The sequence below is a fragment of the Pelodiscus sinensis genome, chromosome 6 (genome assembly GCF_049634645.1).
Source record: "Pelodiscus sinensis isolate JC-2024 chromosome 6, ASM4963464v1, whole genome shotgun sequence".
Classification (NCBI taxonomy): Eukaryota; Metazoa; Chordata; order Testudines; family Trionychidae; genus Pelodiscus; species Pelodiscus sinensis.
The window spans coordinates 84110570-84129356 of NC_134716.1; the positions used below are offsets into that span (position 1 = coordinate 84110570).

Genomic DNA, 18787 nt, shown 5'->3' on the forward strand with positions numbered 1-18787 from the left:
GGATGACTGGGACAGAGCAGCTGGGGCGCTGCGGGGTAGGTCCCCGCAGCGCCCCACCTCAGTGCTGCGGGGACCAGCCTGGCAGCACCCCAGCTTCTCTACCCCAGGTGTCCCCAATTCAGCCACTGCTGAAACTGATCAGCGGCTGATTCCAGGAAGCCCGGGGCAGAGCAACTCTGCCTCGGGCTTCCTGTAGTCAGCTGCTGGTCAGTTTCAGCAGCGGCTGACTTGGGGATGCCTGGGGCAGAGCAGCTGGGGTGCTGCTGGGTTGGTCCAGTAGCGCCGCACCTCGGCGCTGTGGGACCAACCCAGCAGCCCCCCAGCTGCTCTACCCCAGGCGTCAGCAAGAAAAGCCTGGTCTGCTGGTGGGAGGGGCGCACTAGCTGCGCCCCCCCAGCAGACGAGGGAGATGCAGAGCAGCTTTTCTCACCGTGTCCTCCATGGCGAGAAAAGCCGCTCCGCATCTCCCTGGTCTGCTGCGGGGGGGCAGTTACTGTGCCGCCGCCCCCCACCCCCCAGCAGACCAGGCTTTTCTAGCAACGGAGGACGTGGCCGGCAGGACTGTGGTGCGTCTCGGCGGTCCCGCCGCTCGCGTCCTCTGCGGCGAGAAAAGCCGCTCTGCGTTTCCCTGGTCTGCTGGGGGGGGGGGGGGGCGCTAGCTCCGCATCTCCCTGGTCTGCTGGGGGGAAGCACCCCCCGCGCCGCCGGAGGCAGCGACAGTGGGGGAGGCACCCCGCACTAGCTGCGCCCCCCCCCATTCGTAACTAGGGGTCCGACTTAAGTCGGACTGACGTAACCCGGATATTGCCTGTACTGTTGCAATACAAAGTATAAGCCATATTTTTCAAAAAACAAAGAGGAAGAGAAAGAAAAGATGACAAGTATCTCACCATATCCCCTGCCTGACAAACAACATTTCAGTCTGACAAGTTCTTCCCTCCTGCCACAATCTCCTCCCAGGGCTAAATGGCCCAATATACATACAAATGTATATTGTGATCATAGGCTACACATGAATCTTCCACTTAGGGAGGCTCACAAGTGAGTGCAGAAGCTACCTAAAAGTGGAGGAGTGGGGCACCGGCACCTGGACCATGGTCCTGCACTTGAGGCTGTGCTCCTAAGCCCCCTGCTCCTGCTCAGCTTCTTCCCACCAAGACTCTGCCTTCACTCTGTCATGGCCCAATCACTTTTTCCTGCCTTAGATGAACAACTGGGATTGGGAGGGGGAGAGAGAAGCGATAGAGAGGAGCAAGCAGGAGCTAGGGGGAGGCCTTAGGATAAGAGGCACAGTGTGGGAAGAGCCCACTTTTATGGAGCTTCACTTCCAGTGCTCCAAAGGCAGCGGTGGGCCAGCAAGGCTCCGCAGGGGTGATGCACACAGCATCGGCACATTTCCCCCCTGCATGGGCAGTTTTTTTAGGTGAGGTTTAGCCTCATCTGACCTCTTACATGCACCAACCATGACTGTGATCACATCATGTGTTCAGTGCAGGCGCCTGAATACTCATCTAACCACATGTTCAACTGTTACATAACTGAAGTGGGGGCTTGGATTTGTCACTTAAGGAAATCAAGGGAAATATGATCACTGGCAGACAGTGACAGGCTGGGATGGGAGGAAGAAGGGGGCAGGAAAAATATTTGTCATGTCAGAAGGGGTTAAAATACTTGAAAAGCCAGTCTCTGTGTATGAGTTCTCACTAACCTCCGCTGAAAGGGACTTTTGAAAAATGCCTCACAGTAATGGGGAAAACTGCAGTGCTGTGGTAGGTTGTAAATGCAAGTAAAATGTTCAACATCTTAAATACCTCAATAGTAAATACTTTTTCATTAATTCATTTGGCTCATTTAGAAACTTACAAAGAAAAATTAACTCCATAGACTGATACACAAATGCACGCTTGCATGTGCGCGCACATGCACATGCACACATCATCAGGTTTGCTGTTGTCATTGTTAATGAATAACAACATTAGGGCTGTCAAGTGATTAAAAAAATTAATCACAATTAATCGTGCAATTAAAAAATGTAATCACAATTAATCGCATGCAACTCCCCTTTGAAACGCCGTGGCAGCATTTCAATGGGGCAGCACTGCATGGAGCCTGGGATCAGCTGGAGTTCCCAACTGACCCAGGGCTCCATGCAGCACTGCCCGTTGGAAGCACAAGGGTGGCATTTCCAAGGGACACACAAGCAGAGCCAGGGATAAGCTGAAGTCCCCAGCTTATCCCCTGCTCTACATTGCAAAGCCCCTCTGAAGTGCCACTCCGGCACTTCTAAGGGGCTCCACTTGTGTTGCTCCTTTGAAGTGCTGTTTTGGCACTTTAAAGAGCAGCCCATTAGGAGCCGGGGATCAGCTGGGGACTGATCCCTGGCTACGCTGTTGCAAAACCTCTTTGAAGTGCCAGAGCAGCACTTCAAAGAGGCAGTGCAGCATTAACACCTGCAATTAACACGTTAAATTTTTTAACATGTTAATCCTGTCCTGCAATTGACAGCCCTAAACAACATTTTAAAAGAAGACCTTCAAAAATACCAAATGATCAAACTGTCTCACCTCTTCATGGTTGTTTGAAGACCTAATTGCAAGGTTACATCTAACCTAATATTTTTAGTCTGCAGACACTGAGTCAAAGATTCAAGGCTTGTCTATATGGAGAAATTCACTAGTATAACCAGGGCTATACAAACCACAGCAAAATCTACTCACCAGCTCCGCACTGCACATGCGCAAGACCTGCATTGCACATGCGCACGCCGTTGGTGAACAGGGTGACCGGCTGAAATCTACTCACCACGGGCAACTAGATTCACTGATTTCTCAAGCCCTGAATATAACTATACTGATATAATAATACTGCTGTAATTTTTTATCACCATAACAATCTCCATGGACACACACATTCTGGAGTTAGAATGCTTTTTTTCAGTTTAGTTTATACCACTTCTAAAGCAACTTAAGAGCTTCCACACAGGGAGTTATGCAGGTATCACTACATTGATGTAACTATACTCGTATATATTGCTGTATAGCTAACACTACAGTTATAGGCTAATACTCTTTGATAAGGTACACAGATTTGCAGACCATCTTCCTCTCCCTCCCCTTTTTTAATACAAAGTTTGGATAAGAGTAACATCTCACAAGCCTAAGGGAAGGAAAACTGCAGGACAATCATTGTGGAGAAGTTAGCATGTATGCAAGTGTTACCAAACAGAGAGTTTTACTAATTTTCCAAATACGCACAGGGCCTATTTGAATATCAAATGCAATCAGTACAAGTTATACGCAAACAGAAACATAAAATTAACAATACATTTGCAGCCGAACACAAAAAGGCATTTGCAGACATATATATATATATATATATATATATATAACAATTAGTTTTCAATGCTTACTTAAGAGCAAGAATATACCAGCCTTGAATTTCAAAATTTAAGGCATTTTTGAGTTAGTCAAGTGCAAAAAAATCTGACATTTATGGTAAATGGCCACAGTGTAAAAACAGCACAAGATTTGTGGCAAGCTTCCAAAAGGTGGAAAACAGAATAATGTCATTACATTTTCAAAATAATTGTTTTAATCAGGAGAGGGTTTAAATGTGCGGGCAAAAACTGGCTGAGAGTTTGCTGAGTTATGCAGATTTACACACATTCAGTATGGGTTGTTTTAACAAGATACTTAACTACCAAGTTTCCAAAGGATGTTAACTGTGCTGCACAAGTATGCACACTTGGCTGTGTAGGAAGCCTGCATGTCTCCCAAAGTACTCATTAAGACTCTCTAAATCCTCTACCCAGCAGCCAGTCCAAGCTGGTGGGTTGTTAGACACCAGTTACATTTACAAATATATATAAGATAAAATGTCTTTGTTTTGAAACACAGTGATTTGACTTCAAAACTAAATACAGTTTGGACTCCCTGGTTCGGCATAGAACCTGAGTGGCTCCAAAGGAGGAAGTTTGCCAGACCAGGGGAGGTCAGGCCTTGGGCTCTCCTGGGGATTCCTCTCTTGGCCGCCAACCCAGCCAGTGTGCTGCCCCCAGCCCACTGGTGGGGCCCCACTCCCGGCTGCCACCCCACTCCAGCTGGCAGAGCTCCCTAACCATGGTGGTTCCCTGCCCTCTGGCCAGCAATACTCCTTGTCCCCAGCTGGTAGAGCTCCGCAGCCAGCTAGCAGGGCTGCTGGCCAGGCTCCCGGGCCACCGGCCCTGCAGGCTGCTTGATGGCTGAGCTCCCAGCTGCTGGCAACCTCTGTGGCTGGGGTTCTCTGGTCCAGAAACATTCATGGTCCTTCCAGACCATGGATGTTGTCAGCCCAGAGAGTCCTGGACCACAGAGATTCAACCTGTATGTAAATAATCAAAAACAAACAAGGGTTGGACTTTTGGTTCCAATTCAGAATGAAAAAGATTATGAATGCCAATTTTCAGTGGAACGAACATTTCAGTTTTCTGACTACTTGAGACTAGGGATGTTAGATATTGGGTAATCGAATAGTCGTGTAATCACACGAAATCTTAGCAGTTACATGACTATTCGATAGTCCCCAGTGGTGGGGCTGGCTGCCAGTGTGCTCTGACCCCCCATCCCAGGGAGCCCCCTGCTATCCTGCACTACTGCCTCTGTATCAGAGGCAGCAGCATGCGGTGGCAGGGGAAGCTGGTCCGTGAAGGAAGACAGTTTAAAAACCAGCTCCCCTCACAGACTGGCTGCCTGCCCCACATTGCTACCTCTGATACAGAGGCAACAGCATGGGGTGGCAGCAGATTCTATCCATGGGGAGGGGGATCCAAGCTCCCCATGGACAGAGGCAGGATGCAGAATAGCTTGAACCACCCACAGACAGGGGATGCTTCTGTGAAGCCCTGTGGAAGCCAGCTAATCCAGACAGCTTTCACCAATCAGTTTGGAGTGAGAAAGTCAACCAATGGACTTGTGTTGTTGGAAGTTTGCAGGTCCATCACTCATCCTCTGCCCTGAAAGATGTGACTTGGGGCAATGCACCTGAAATTGTGGATGGCTTTGCACAAATAGGCTTCCCAAATTGCGGGGAGGTGATAGATGGCACACAGATTCTAATTCTGGCACCAGACCACCTAGCCTCTGAGTACATTAAACACAATGGGTATGTCTCCATGTTTCTGCAGGCACTTGTGGATCACTGTCCATGAAATGCCCACATTAACACAGGCTGGACCAGAAGGGTGCATGACACTCACATCTTTTGGAACTCTGTTATGTTCAGGAAGCTGAAAATAGGGACTTTCATCCAGGACCGGAAGATCACCATGGCTGCGTCTAGACTGGCAAGTGCTTTTGCGGAAAAACTTGCCAGCTGTCTACACTGGCTACTTGAATTTCCGCAAGAACACTGACAATCTCATGTAAGAAATCAGTGCTTCTTGTGGAAATACTATGCTGCTCCTGTTCGGGCAAAAGTCCTTTGCACAAAGCTTTTGCACAAAAGGACTGGTGTAGACAGCTCAGATTTGTTTTGCGCAAAAAAGCCCCGATCGCGAAAATGGCGATCGGGACTTTTCTGTGGAAAAGCGCGTCTAGATTGGCACAGATAGGTGCTTTTGCGCAAAAGTGTCCGTGCCAATCTAGACGCTCTTTCCCACAAATGCTTTTAACAGAAAACTTTTCTGTTAAAAGCATTTGCGGAAAATCATGCCAATCTAGACGTAGCCCATGGGTATAGTGGAAATGGTCATTGTAATCCTGGAAGACCCTGCCTACCCATTAATGCCATGGCTCATGAAGCCATGCACCAGGAACCTTGACAACAATAAGAAGCAGTTCAATGACAGTCTGAGCAGGTGCAGAATGACTGTAAAGTGTGCTTTTGGCTATTTGGTGGTGATGTTTGTATGGGAAGCTAGACCTGGCTGATGATAACATCCCTATGGCTATAGCCATGTGTTGTGCCCTCCATAATATTTATTAAGAGAAGGGTGAAAGTTTCATTCAGGGCTGGACCACTGAGGCTCAGTTCCTGGAAGCCAAGTTTAAACAGCCTGAGACCAGGGCTATTAGAGGAGCACAGTGCAGAGCTGTAAGGATCAGGGATGGCTCAAGGCAGCAATGTGATGCTGAAAGTCAATAATATTTGTTGCCATGAGTGGGCATGCAGTGGCTACACTGCTAGGGTATGTCTACACTACCCCGCTAGTTCGAACTAGCGGGGTAATGTAGGCATACCACACTTGCAAATGAAGCCCGGGATTTGAATTTCCCGGGCTTCATTTGCATAAGCGGGGAGCCGCCATTTTTAAAACCCCGCTGATTCGAACCCCGTGCAGCGCGGCTACACGGGGCACGAACTAGGTAGTTCGAACTAGGCTTCCTAGTTCGAACTACCGTTACTCCTCGTGGAATGAGGAGTAACGGTAGTTCGAACTAGGAAGCCTAGTTCGAACTACCTAGTTCGTGCCCCGTGTAGCCGCGCTGCACGGGGTTCGAATCAGCGGGGTTTTAAAAATGGCGGCTCCCCGCTTATGCAAATGAAGCCCGGGAAATTCAAATCCCGGGCTTCATTTGCAAGTGCGGTATGCCTACATTACCCCGCTAGTTCGAACTAGGAGGGTAGTGTAGACATACCCCTAGGGGGTTACTCTGATTGGTCTGTGTGATGCACTTACTGTGAAAGTGACCATTGCTTTGCTGGGGTATGCTTGCTTGCTTGCTTTCATGTAATGGAATAAAGATGGCTTTGAAACAAAAGACTTTCATTTTATTAAAAACAACAAATGATCTGAAGAAGTAGAGCGTGCCCACAAAAGCGCATACCACCATCTACAGGTTTTGTTAGTCTTTAAAGTGCTACCAGACTATTTATTATTTTTTAAGTTTAACAAATGTAGTATCATGCTTCACATGGATTCAGCTGCACTTGGTGCATGGGAGGAAGGGAAGAAAGGAGGCAGATAAGCAAGGAGCAAGGGAGAGGGCAGGAGATGAGGCAGACCTTGAGAGCTTCATAGATTTTTTTTATATCTCCACTGTTCATATGCAGCCCTGCCATCTGATGTGCTGTGAAATGGGGGCTGCAGTTCATCAGAGCTAAACTGCATGTGGATGGCTGTTGAGGGCGTTGGGTGCCTGTGGAGTCTGCATGGGTGGAGGTTGGGTGGGCAGGTGAGGAGTGCAGCAGATGCTAACTGGGGACAAGTTGGTGGCCAGATTGTGTTGGTGGTGACAGGGGAATATATGGAAAATAGTTTTGGGATTCTGGCTGTTGGCGAGGGCCAGTTACGCAGCTGCTGTCTGTGGTGCTAGCAGTGCCTGGAGTGTTTCCACTTGGTGCTCCATAATGTTTAGGAGCCGCTCCATGTTCTCCTTCTGCTCCTTCAATTCTTTCTTGTCAGAAGCAGCCTCCTGACTCCTCCCGACTTCTTCCAAGCATTTTTCTGGCCCTGCAAAGCCTCCCAGCGGGCAATATGAGGGCTGACGGCTATCCCAAGGCTAAATCCCTGAAGGCAAACTGAAACTGCTTAGGGTGAGCAAGGAAGCAAAGAAGGGTCTTTTAGTCAATTGCAGGTTCCATCCGGGCCCATACATGGCTTTTCTTTCGTGGCACGATGGTCCTTCTCCTGCTAATGGCACAGTGGCAAGGGAATGTTACCCTTAATGGGATAGTGAACAAAGCAGCCTTGCCAGAAAATTTATGCAGACGCACGGCCCCACAGCTGCATGACATTTACAGTGTGATCTTTGAGGCAGATTACTGTGAAGTGAGAGGCCCTGTTCCACATCTGTGTAGCCCTGTGTTGGTAGCAGCAAGACACAGACCCAACCCTACATTCTGCAACCTTCCTGCTTCCAGAAACTCACTTGAACACTTCCAGAAATCAAACCCATTTACGGGGCACATCCTCCACAACCTCCGACTGCTGCAACTGGCTCGCCTCCTCGGGAGTAGAAAACAGCTCTTGACTGCATGCATCCATGAATGCAGAGTTGTCCTCTGGGTCCCCCTCAGTACATTCATCCACAATTTCCCCCTGGCTTCATCCAGCTCTCAGTAGAACCAGCAGGTTGTGGGTGCAGCACCAGAGCAACGGGCTGCTTTCTGCGCCTTGTGGTAGACATTTCACAGCTCCTTCACTTTGCAGTGCATCTCTGTCATAACCCCTTTCAGTCATGCAGCTTGAGATCTGCCCATAGGTATCATAATTCTTACAGCTGGTGTTGCCCTTTGGTGTAATTCAAGAGTGTTTGGCTATAGCACTAATGTGCCACAGGACTCCTCATTGTTTTTACAATATAACAGAGAAATTTATAGATTGGAGACACTGTGAGCAGACCAGCAGTGATAGCTCTGATAGTAAGCAGCATAAAGGCATCCCAAGTTGGAGAACTGAGGGGACATGTGTGGTTTGTTGGTCCAGATTGTACTCTGGGTCCTATCACACCTGGCTTTGCAGAGAATTGAATACACGTTCCTTTTTCTAAGGAAGCAACTCCCCTGACATGCCTGGTTTAAACACACTTTAGTCTTAATTCCAGTTTATAAACCATACACGCTGTGTACATATATCACACAATGACCAGTGAGGTATTAGTTTTCAAATGATACCTTGTAAGTGATATTTTGTACAATGATTATTACAGTCATGTGGAAGGTGTGAATACAGAGCTGCTTAGGGTCACAGCACTCATAGGGCCAGAAAAGTACCTAAGACTGACAGACAGACACAGGTGTAACATTTAACCAAATACAGGATGCTTATTTTTACAGGATTTTTAGAAATCAGATATGACTAGGGCTCGCCAAGCGGTGGCGAGCCCCACTCACCAGCCACACGGTTCTGCTCTCTGTGCCGGCTCTTCCGGGGTGTAATCTACTCACCACAGGCAAGTAGATTACATTATTTGTCGAGCCCTGGATATGACTATATAATTTTAACTTAAAAAGCAATAGGACTTTGATGGAAACAGCTCAAGAGGACTTCTTGTTTTCTTGGCATCCTCTCCACCCCTGTGTGATGCTTCCTGGGACACCAACCTAGCACCTGCCCTTTGCTTGAGGAAATCTTGTCTGTGCTTGGTGGGAATCAGCTGTTCAACCAATTTTCCATTCCCCAGAAGTCACTGTCAGCACAAACCCTTTCCTCTTGGCCTCAGAGACCCCACTGCTACTCTTTAGGTTAGCAATAGTCATACTTGAGTACCCTGAGTATCTCTGTGGAGTGGCAAGCCACTTATCCACTGTACAGTCGCAGTATTCACCAAGTTGGGAGTCTAACACAGCGAGGCACAAACTATCCAATAAGTTCTTGGCCTGCATTGAAGACAACTTTTTATTTCAGAAGATTGAAAAAGCTACTGGGAGGAAAAGCTACTGTTCTAGATTTGATTTTAACAAATAGGGAGGAACTGGTTGAGAATTTGAAAGTGGAAGGCAGCTTGGGTGAAAGTGATCATGAAATCATAGAGTTCATGATTCTAAGCAATGGTAGAAGGGAGAACAGAAAAATAGAGACAATGATTTCAGGAAGGCAGATTTTGGTAAGCTCAGAGAGCTTGTAGGTAAGGTCCCATGGGAAGCAAGACTGAGGGGAAAAACAACCAAAGAGAGTTGGCAGTTTTTCAAAGGGACATTATTAAGGGCCCAAAAGCAAGCTATTCCACTGTGTAGGAAAGAAAGAAAATATGTCAAAAGACCGCCTTGCCTTAACCAGGAGATCTTGCATCATCTAAAAATAAAAAAGGAGTCATATAAAAAATGGAAACTAGGACAAATTACAAAGGATGAATATAGGCAAACAATACAGGTATGCAGGGGCAAGATTAAAAAGGTGAAGATGTGGAGAAACTGGAGACGGCCCAGAGAAGAACAACAAGAATGATTAAAGGTCTACAGAACATGACCTATGAAAGAAGACAGAAAGAATTGGGCTTATTTAGTTTGGAAAAAGAGAAGACTGTGAGGGGACATGATAGCGGTTTTCAGGTATCTAAAAGGGTGTCATACAGAGGAGGGAGAAAAATTGTTCTTCTTGGCCTCTGAGGATACAACAAGAAGCAATGGGCTTAAACTGCAGCAAGGGAGCTTTACGTTGGATATTAGGAAAAACTTCCTAACTGTCAGGGTGGTTAAGCACTGGAATAAGTTGCCTAGGGAGGTTGTAGAATCTCCATCTCTGGTGATATTTAAGAGCAGGTTAGATAAATGTCTATCAGGGATAGGCTAAACAATACTGGGTCCTGCTATGAGGACCTATTGAGGGCCCTTCCAGTTCTAGTGTTCTATGATTCTATGAAGTCACTACATCCAAAGAAGCAGAAAACCCAAGCTTAGCAGAGCCATCTTAGTTCACTGCCTTGCTTAATTCACAGCACTTACACTTTTATGTTTGATTTCACAAGAAACAAGTGTATTACTAAAGCATAGAGATTCAAGTAATGGTAAGTAGAATTACTGCAAACATATTGTTACATATAAAATAAAACCAAACCATAATGTGCATTCTAAAGCCTAGACTTCATCTCTAGGGGTATGTCTACACTACCCCGCTAGTTCGAACTAGCGGGGTAATGTAGGCATACCGCACTTGCAAATGAAGCCCGGGATTTGAATTTCCCGGGCTTCATTTGCATAAGCGGGGAGCTGCCATTTTTAAAACCCCGCTGGTTCGAACCCCGTGCTGCACGGGCCTCGAACTAGGTAGTTCGAACTAGGCTTCCTATTCCGAACTACCGGTACACCTCGTGGAGCCGCGCTGCACGAGGTTCAAAGCAGCAGGGTTTTAAAAATGGCGGCTCCCCGCTTATGCAAATGAAGCCCGGGAAATTCAAGTCCCGGCCTTCATTTGCAAGTGCGGTATGCCTACATTACCCCGCTAGTTCGAACTAGCGGGGTAGTGTAGACATACCCTGGTAGATTATTACTCATCAGAAATCCTTTCAGCTATCCTGGCTGTGACCCTTCTTTCGTAGTGACAGATGCCAGCAGACAGTAAGAAGGTTCCTATGTCTATGATGAGAGTGTGTGGGGGGTAATCTTGAGGAGAAGAGGCAGCACAGGAATGGGGTCTTGGAGGAAAGGGTGGCATGGTCCCTAGTCCTTTGTCTAGGACTAGGCATTTTCTATAGTAAGAGGCAGCTTTCTGGTCAAAGCTGAATCATAACGCAGCACTAATGTCAGGAAGGAAAGTGGGTGCAGTTTCTGTACACCAAAACTGAATATGTAAAAAAAAATTAAATGGATGCCTGCTAACCTGGAAGGAGCAACAATTTATACTTTTATCTGTTTAGGAGATTTGTATATTATGCCACTAACTTCCGTGGGAGCAGCATTGGGAAAGAAAAGGTCTGATGTGTATAAATGTATAGCTATGATTTATAAGCTACATTTTGGTGGGGAAGTTATTATTCTTTCCTCTAGGTGGTGCTGTTCTAAAACTGTTTGAAGCTTTTTAAAGGTTAAATTTATGAAAGAAATTGGCTTCTCTCTCTGATCTGGTAATTTCCAATTTTTCAACCAATCTTAATTAAGATGTTCAAACATGGTTGATTTTTAAATATAAAGCCTGTGAATGGTCTTTGCTTAAAGAGTCCAATCTTGCTGAATTTATCCTAGAAGATGCTGAGTGAAGTTGGGAAGAATTCTGTGGATTCCCTGTAGCCTTAGACTGTGTCTAGACTGCACCCCTTTTGCAGAAAAGGGATGCAGATTAGACACAGCGCAATTGCAAATGAAGCGGGGATTTAAATCTTCCCCGCTTCATTTGCATAAACATGACTGCCGCTTTTTTCCAGCTCGGGGCTTTGCCGGCAAAAAGCACCAGTGTAGACGGGGATCTTTCAGAAAATAAAGCCTTTTCCAAAAGATCCCTTATTCCTCTTAAAATCAGGAATAAGGGATCTTTCGGAAAACGCTTTATTTTCCGAAAGATCCCCATCTAGACTGGCGCTTGTTGCTGTCAAAGCCCCGAGCTGGAAAAAAGCGGCAGCCATGTTTATGCAAATGAAGCGGGGAAGATTTAAATCCCCACTTCATTTACAATTGCGCTGTGTCTAATCTGCATCCTTTTTCCACAAAAGGGGTGCGGTCTAGACACAGCCTTAGGGTGTGTCTAGACTACATGCCTCTGTCGTCAGAGGCATGTAGATTAGACACATAGGCAAAGGCAAATGAAGCCGTGCTTTAAATGATCGCGGCTTCATTTACATTTATATGGCTGCCGCGTTGAGCCAACAAACAGCTGATCAGCTGTTTGTCCGCTCAGCGCGCTAGTCTGGACACTCCCCTGCCGACATCAAACCCTTTGTCAGCAGCCCCGGTAAACCTCATCCCACGAGGAATAACGGGGCTGCCGACAAAGGGCTTTGATGTCAGCAGGGGAGCGTCCAGACTAGCACGCTGAGCGGACAAACAGCTGATCAGCTGTTTGTCGGCTCAGCGCGGCAGCCATGTAAATGTAAATGAAGCCACGATCATTTAAATCACGGCTTCATTTGCCTTTGTCTATGTGTTTAATCTACATGCCTCTGACGACAGAGGCATGTAGTCCAGACACACCCTTAGTGTGTAAGAGCCAGAGGTACATAATACCTGGTTCTGACCCCCTCCGCATACAAAGACTCAGGAACCCTCAAAATGAGGGGCAAACAGAACCTCAGACAGACTTCATCACGGTCACCATTTTCTGTGCAATGAAGGATGAGATTGTCGTGTATCAGTCTCAATTTCTCCAGCACCCAACCATCATCATTTTTTGTCAATCTATAATGTGCTACCAGACCATTTATCATTCTGACAGTTATTCCTGTTGAGACTCAGTTCTCCCATCTGTAAAAGAGGGCAGATATTTACAATATGGGTATTGTTAGATAATATTGGAATGCTGGTTTACAGGGTCCCAAAGCATGTGCAGTATTCTGAAACTTACAAAGGGTCTAGAAAGAGAGGTAGACCACTGCACAGATTTCAGGATGCTTGCAGAAGTTCAGATCCATGTCCTAATCATGGGAGACCTGAGTGCATAGGACCCCTGCAGCGAATCAGTGCTGTGAGTGTGTAGCATCGTTTGGCACTATGTCTGGTTCATGAGGCAGCTGATGGCATCTGATACTATCCAGTGGTCCAGAGACATCTACATGGAGCACATCATGGGCCACTGTCAGTACCAGAATGAGTGAACAAGACCACTGATGAGCAACAGAGATAAAACCCACTTTCTTCCCTGACAGGCCCACTTCCTTCCACAGAAGGCCCACAAAAGACCAGGAATATACTCCACCCATGTGGTATGCAATTCAGCACTACAAGCTGTGACTCTACACCTGTTAGGGATGACATTCCCAAGATCACTTATTCTCTGCTGCTTTTAAAACTCACACACCTCAATCTGGGACTATGCCAGTTATGTATACTATGGATCTCACAAACTCTGTAAACTGATATTTGTAACTTCCCATAGCCTAAGTTTGATCCCAGATGTCCAGTGCTTTCCTGTTTAACTTGGGTACCGCAAACTTTCTTGGAAACATTAGGCTTTAATAAAATGTTTCAGTCCTTTGGAATCTCTGTGGATGGTTGCAAAAGGAGTGCAAAATGCCAACCTGGTTGGTGGAGTCAGCTTGTAAATGGAGTGAGGCATTGTGATGCAGACTGGACCAAGCTTTGTGGTGACTGTCATAAGAAGAGGAAAATATCAGCTGCTTGAATTCAGAGCATTGCTAGTGCGTGGGTGTACCCTACTTGAGGGCAGGACTGTCACTCGTACATCAGACTCAGCAGCCAGCAGAACTTATTGGTGCATACGTTGTATTCTGAGTAATGAGCTACAGCGCCACTGATTGTTAGGCAAATAGAAATGGCAAACACAGGAGTTCTGAAACAAAAAACAGGACGATGTAGACGCTAATTATCTTACCCATTACAAAGATAGCTTCCCCAATATCTAATATCATTAGCTCACAGACATTGACCTCCCCCTCCCTCACCCTCTTCTGTTCTGAAATTTGATTTGTCCTTTTCATATGTGTTCATTTTTTTTAATTGCATCCTTTGGTATATATGGTCATGCCAATTTTCTTCCACTATTTGATCTGAGGAAATGGATCTGGCCAACGAAAGCTCATCACCTAATAAACCATCTTGTTAGTCTTTAAAGTGCTACATAGTCCTGTATTTTGTTTAATCTAGACTAGACTAACATGACTACATCTGTATTACAGGAGTTCTGGAGGGAGTGTGAAAGGCTTGCTTTTTAGGTGTGGTGTGTGTTGCATAAAAAGCCCCTGCCTGAGCTATTACTTGATTTTACACATGCATTTTCTGGAAATACACTGAACTATAAGGTCCTGCCAACACATGACTTAGAGATTGATAAAAATCTGCTGACTGCATTGCTGGGGAGAGGGGGCAATCGTCTTCTGTGTCATTTCATTACTATTGATTTGTAAATGATTCTCTGAAGCTTTGTAACTGCATTGCCTTTTAAACTCTGCAACTTGTAATCTTTGTTAAACCTTGCAACTTGCTGTAATCTTTGTAAAATTTTGCAACTTTGTAACTCTCAGCTACTTTGTAACTTGCTCTAAACTGCATTCTCCCCTGAGTGAATGAAGAGAGGGGTGTGTTTGTGTGTTTTTGAAGGTGCAAGGCTGGGCACATGTTGATGAGTCATCAGACTGATGCTCTGCTGGACCAAGGGAAGTCTGGGCATGCTCTCTGGTGACAAAGGTGGATGAGTCACAGGAGCAATAAAAGGAGCGAGCATGTGGCAGAAGGACATTTTTTCCCTCTTCCTGAGAAGCTCTTCTTTCTACATACAGCCAGTTCCTTTCCTGATCAGCTCCCCAGCCATGATCAGCAGACAGACCCTTCAGAACCACCATGCTTTGGCTCCTTCTGCAACCCATGTGCCTGTGTAAGTGTGTGAATGCCTGAGGGCAGGAATGAATGTATGTGAATAAGCAAATGAATGAAGGTGTGTGTGTACTTGTTTGTGTGTGTGCGAGAGATAGCTGGTTCCCTCTTTAGTTTAAACCTTTGGTGGCAGCTGTATCTTCTTTAGTTTATCAATAAACCCATGCTCGTGTAACCCTGGATGGTCTCCAGTGGGAATTTTTTGGGGTAACAGTTTGAAGTGCCAGCTGGTGGTTGTGCTGAAAAAAAAAGATTCTTGAACTAAAGCCACAAAGGAAACAAAGAAACCAGAGAGGAGGCTTCGCATTCCATAACTACCTGAGGCAAAACAACAAAGCAGCTTTCTCCACAGTTGGAAACAGAGTAGTATGGGCATGCTGTGATCATTGGAGAAGACAGAGATTCCACACTGTTAGAAGTTTCCAGTAGTTACTAGAACCGGAGCATGGAAACTGAGGAAGATATCTCTGAAGATCCTACTGGCCAAGTCAATGGAGAGGTGTACAGGGCTCAGTTGTGGATGGGTGCTCAGCCCAACATGCAAGACTATTAAAAGTGCCTACAAAGAGGTCCAACCTACCATGCAGGTGATCCTTCCTGGGGGCTTTTTCCTAAGAAGTATGGAAAGAACATTCTGCAAACATTCAGCATTCTGGCATGCTGTTTTCTCACACGTACTAGAATACTGGATAGGCTTCTGAAATGGGAGGCCAAGGATTTACTGGTGATAATACGTATCAGCACCAACCATAGACCACAGAACTAGGGTGTACCACCTGTACCATAGCCCAACCACTTTTTCCACCTGCTTAAATCAGAGTGGTGCTTTAACGCTGGGTGCCAGGTTCCAACAGCACTCAATCAAATTTGGTCCGGCCACATGGGCCCAGTCATGACAGTGGGGCAGCCAGGCCAAATCTGAGCTAGTGGCATTGCAACTTGGTGCATGGGATTACAGCACCACTCAGACTTGGGTTCATAGGCAGGGAGAGAGGGTAGTTGAGCTGGTGGGGAGAGAAGAACCTGACAAGGGAAGAGGAGGTTAAAATGAGAGATGATGCAAATCTATCTCCTTCCCCACCCCCCACACACATACACAAAGTTCAAAGGCATTCTGCAGCCCCTGGCACTATTATTGTTTCACAGCATACCTCACTGATAAGAGACCACTTCAGAGAACCTGAGAATGTTGAGGGAGAAAAATATCTATGCATCTTCTTGGAGATCACTCCGGTCCCACAAGTAAATGAGGACAGAAAAAAGATTTTTAAGGAGAACCACTGTGTAAGTAAGCGGTGTAAGGAAGAGGGCTTTAGTTTTGTAGAACATTGCTCTCTCCTCCAGGGGCACAGGATGGTCTCCATCTCAGTAGAATGTGAACCAACCTTTTATGGGACAGCCTGCTTACACCAGTCAGGAGAGCACTAAACTAATTCACCAAAAGGCAAGGATGAAAACAGGAAGAAAAAAGAGACTGAGGACAAAATTCATCAAGGCTCCAACAGATGCGAAGAGAAGAATTGTTTTAATTCTTTGTATACCAATTCTAAGTGCCTGAGTAACAAAAAAAAAAAAAAAAAGAAATTGAAATATTGCCCATTTATGAACATACAGAGGGTCTCTGGTATACATCTCTCCCTCAGCCACCTGTCGCTCATCAGTAGGGGAACATGTTCCGATTCATGCCAATCCGGGTCCTCACATCTGTTGTTTGCAACTTACTCGTTTCACCTTTTGTATCACTTTTCTGGGGGTGCCCCCAGCATCTCCCATCTACCAGTTAACTCCTTTTAACTCCTTCTCTCACTCCCAATGCCTCCTGCATGCCATGGAACAGCTGTTCAGCAGTGTGCAGGAGGAGCTGGGAGAGAGGGGAAAGAACAGGCTGGAACATGGTCAGAAGAGAGGCCATTGTCATAGGCGAGCATGGTGACATTGTGAAGGCATCCTTTCCTTATTCCATTATTTCTTATGGGGAAAAATTCCCCAGTGTCAGTCATTTCAGTATCTGTCACCCTTTTTAAGAACGCAGACCCGATATATACTAGGGTCCCTCTGTATATTCAACCTAGTTAATATTACTGAGCCCTGGAAGGGAGATTCCCATGATTAGAAGGTTATAACCAGTGATTTTAAAATATTTAGAAAGGACCAAACAGGCAGGAGGGGATAGGGTGTGGTGTTCTCTATAAAAATGGCATTATTTGTTTCTAAGTTGGGGCTGCCAATGGTGGGGGAGAGAGGGGGAGGGAAGGCAAAGGGGACAGCTGCCTCAAGACCTGGCAATTTAAAAGGGCTTGGGGCTCCTAGCTGCTGCCACCTTAGTAGTAGCAGCAGCTGAAGCCCCGGGCCCTTTAAATGACCACCGAAACCCCCAGTAGTGTGTGCACTGTGGTCCCAGGGGCATTGAATGGCTGCCGGGGAAGGATTGTTCCCAGCCACACTGCTTCCAGGAATTCCAGACCTGGTTCTCTCCAGCCCGGGCCCAGTGAAGACTCTCATCAGCCCTCTTCCAAATAATGATAGCTCAGAAGCAAACTATTTTGAATGCTTATGGATCAGCATCTTAACAGATAAAGCACATTATTGGGGTACTAGTCAGTTAGCCAAAAATCATACTAGAAAAGATAATAAAGAGCAGTTAAGTGATTCTCCATCACTAAAAATTTTAAAATAGATTTTGGTTATTTTTCTAAAAGCCCTGTAGTTCAAACAGGAATTAATTCAGGGAAGTCCTATGTAATGTTTGGTGTTATATAGAAAGTTAAACAGTGTGGTCCCTTCTGGCCTAACATTATATGAATCTATGAAAGGCATACTTGAGTAATGGGCCAATTCCCATTCAATCAATAGGACTACTCAAGTAAGATAGAGTCAGAGAGTGACGGTTATGGGAGGGTAGGGAGAGAAAGCGCTCAGGTGTCCCTTGCTACCAGCCCATTGCTTAATCTATTTAATAATCCCACTCTCTTAAGAATGAAAATTCACTACTGGGAAGTTTGAAGAGTGAGATTTTAATTTCATGACTATTGAACATGAAAATTGTTTTAAAAAAAACCAGAAAAGGCAAATGTTGAATGAAACTTTAGTTAAACCCCCCCACACAACTTTTAACCATGAATACTTCACCCATTTCTGGCCCTTAGAGTGGGAACTTGCAATCATTATGCTGAATTTATGGATATTTGATGCCCCTGTGTGATTTTTTTGTAGCATGTTGAATTAGGAACTGGTACATTTCCTCAGCATGAGAACATATTTGATAGTGTTTGATATTGTTTCTTTTTTGCTATTGTCTGTGCAATATTTTGCATTTAGCAGAGACCTTTGGCTTCTTTACTTATCATGCACTTTGTTGATGTCCTTGGGGTGGGATTGCATAAAAGAATTAGGTGTCCAATTCCCCCTGATATGAGCATACATTGCAAAAACAGTTGAAAAGAACTTATGTTGTCATTGTCACTGATTTAAGAAAGCAGCTTTTATCCGGGAAGGGTGCTTATACATGTATTTAATTTTAAATATATGCTTAAGTCCTACTGAAGTAATGCTTAAACACGTTTCAGAATAGAAACAACTTAGCATGTGGTTAAATGCTTTCCTGAATCAGGGCCTTCAATTGGTTTATACTTGGACATGATTCACTAACAATGTCTTATTTGAAGAAATTATCTTGTGTGCAGGAAGTTACATAGCAAATTAAGAGAATCAATGTAATTTTAGACCAAAAAGCTGTTCTGTGATTTATGCTTTTCTGTTGTGAAAAATTGCATTCATCTGTATAAATGAACTCATTACAGAAGATCATAGAATTTCATTATGATTATATTAATTACATTGTGAGTCAGTATTACAAAAAACTTATTTCACTGCTATGTGGATGTCTTACTGA

At 45.4% G+C, this 18787-nt stretch overlaps 1 protein-coding gene across 4 annotated transcripts in view; it reads right to left on the bottom strand.

Moving 5' to 3' along the window:
* The window catches only part of FAM169A (family with sequence similarity 169 member A), a 138711-nt gene that overhangs the window by 71752 nt on the left and 48172 nt on the right, over positions 1-18787 (bottom strand). The window contains exon 1 of one of the 4 annotated variants that reach the window (XM_075932269.1): positions 2718-3098. The exons of 2 other annotated variants lie outside the window; for them this stretch is intronic. In XM_075932269.1, coding sequence (XP_075788384.1) covers positions 2718-2750 — 33 coding nt within the window. In that variant the 5' untranslated portion in view covers positions 2751-3098. Of the gene's footprint in view, positions 1-2717; positions 3099-18787 lie in introns of those variants that run through there. One more of the 4 variants, XM_075932278.1, reaches the window with a different exon arrangement.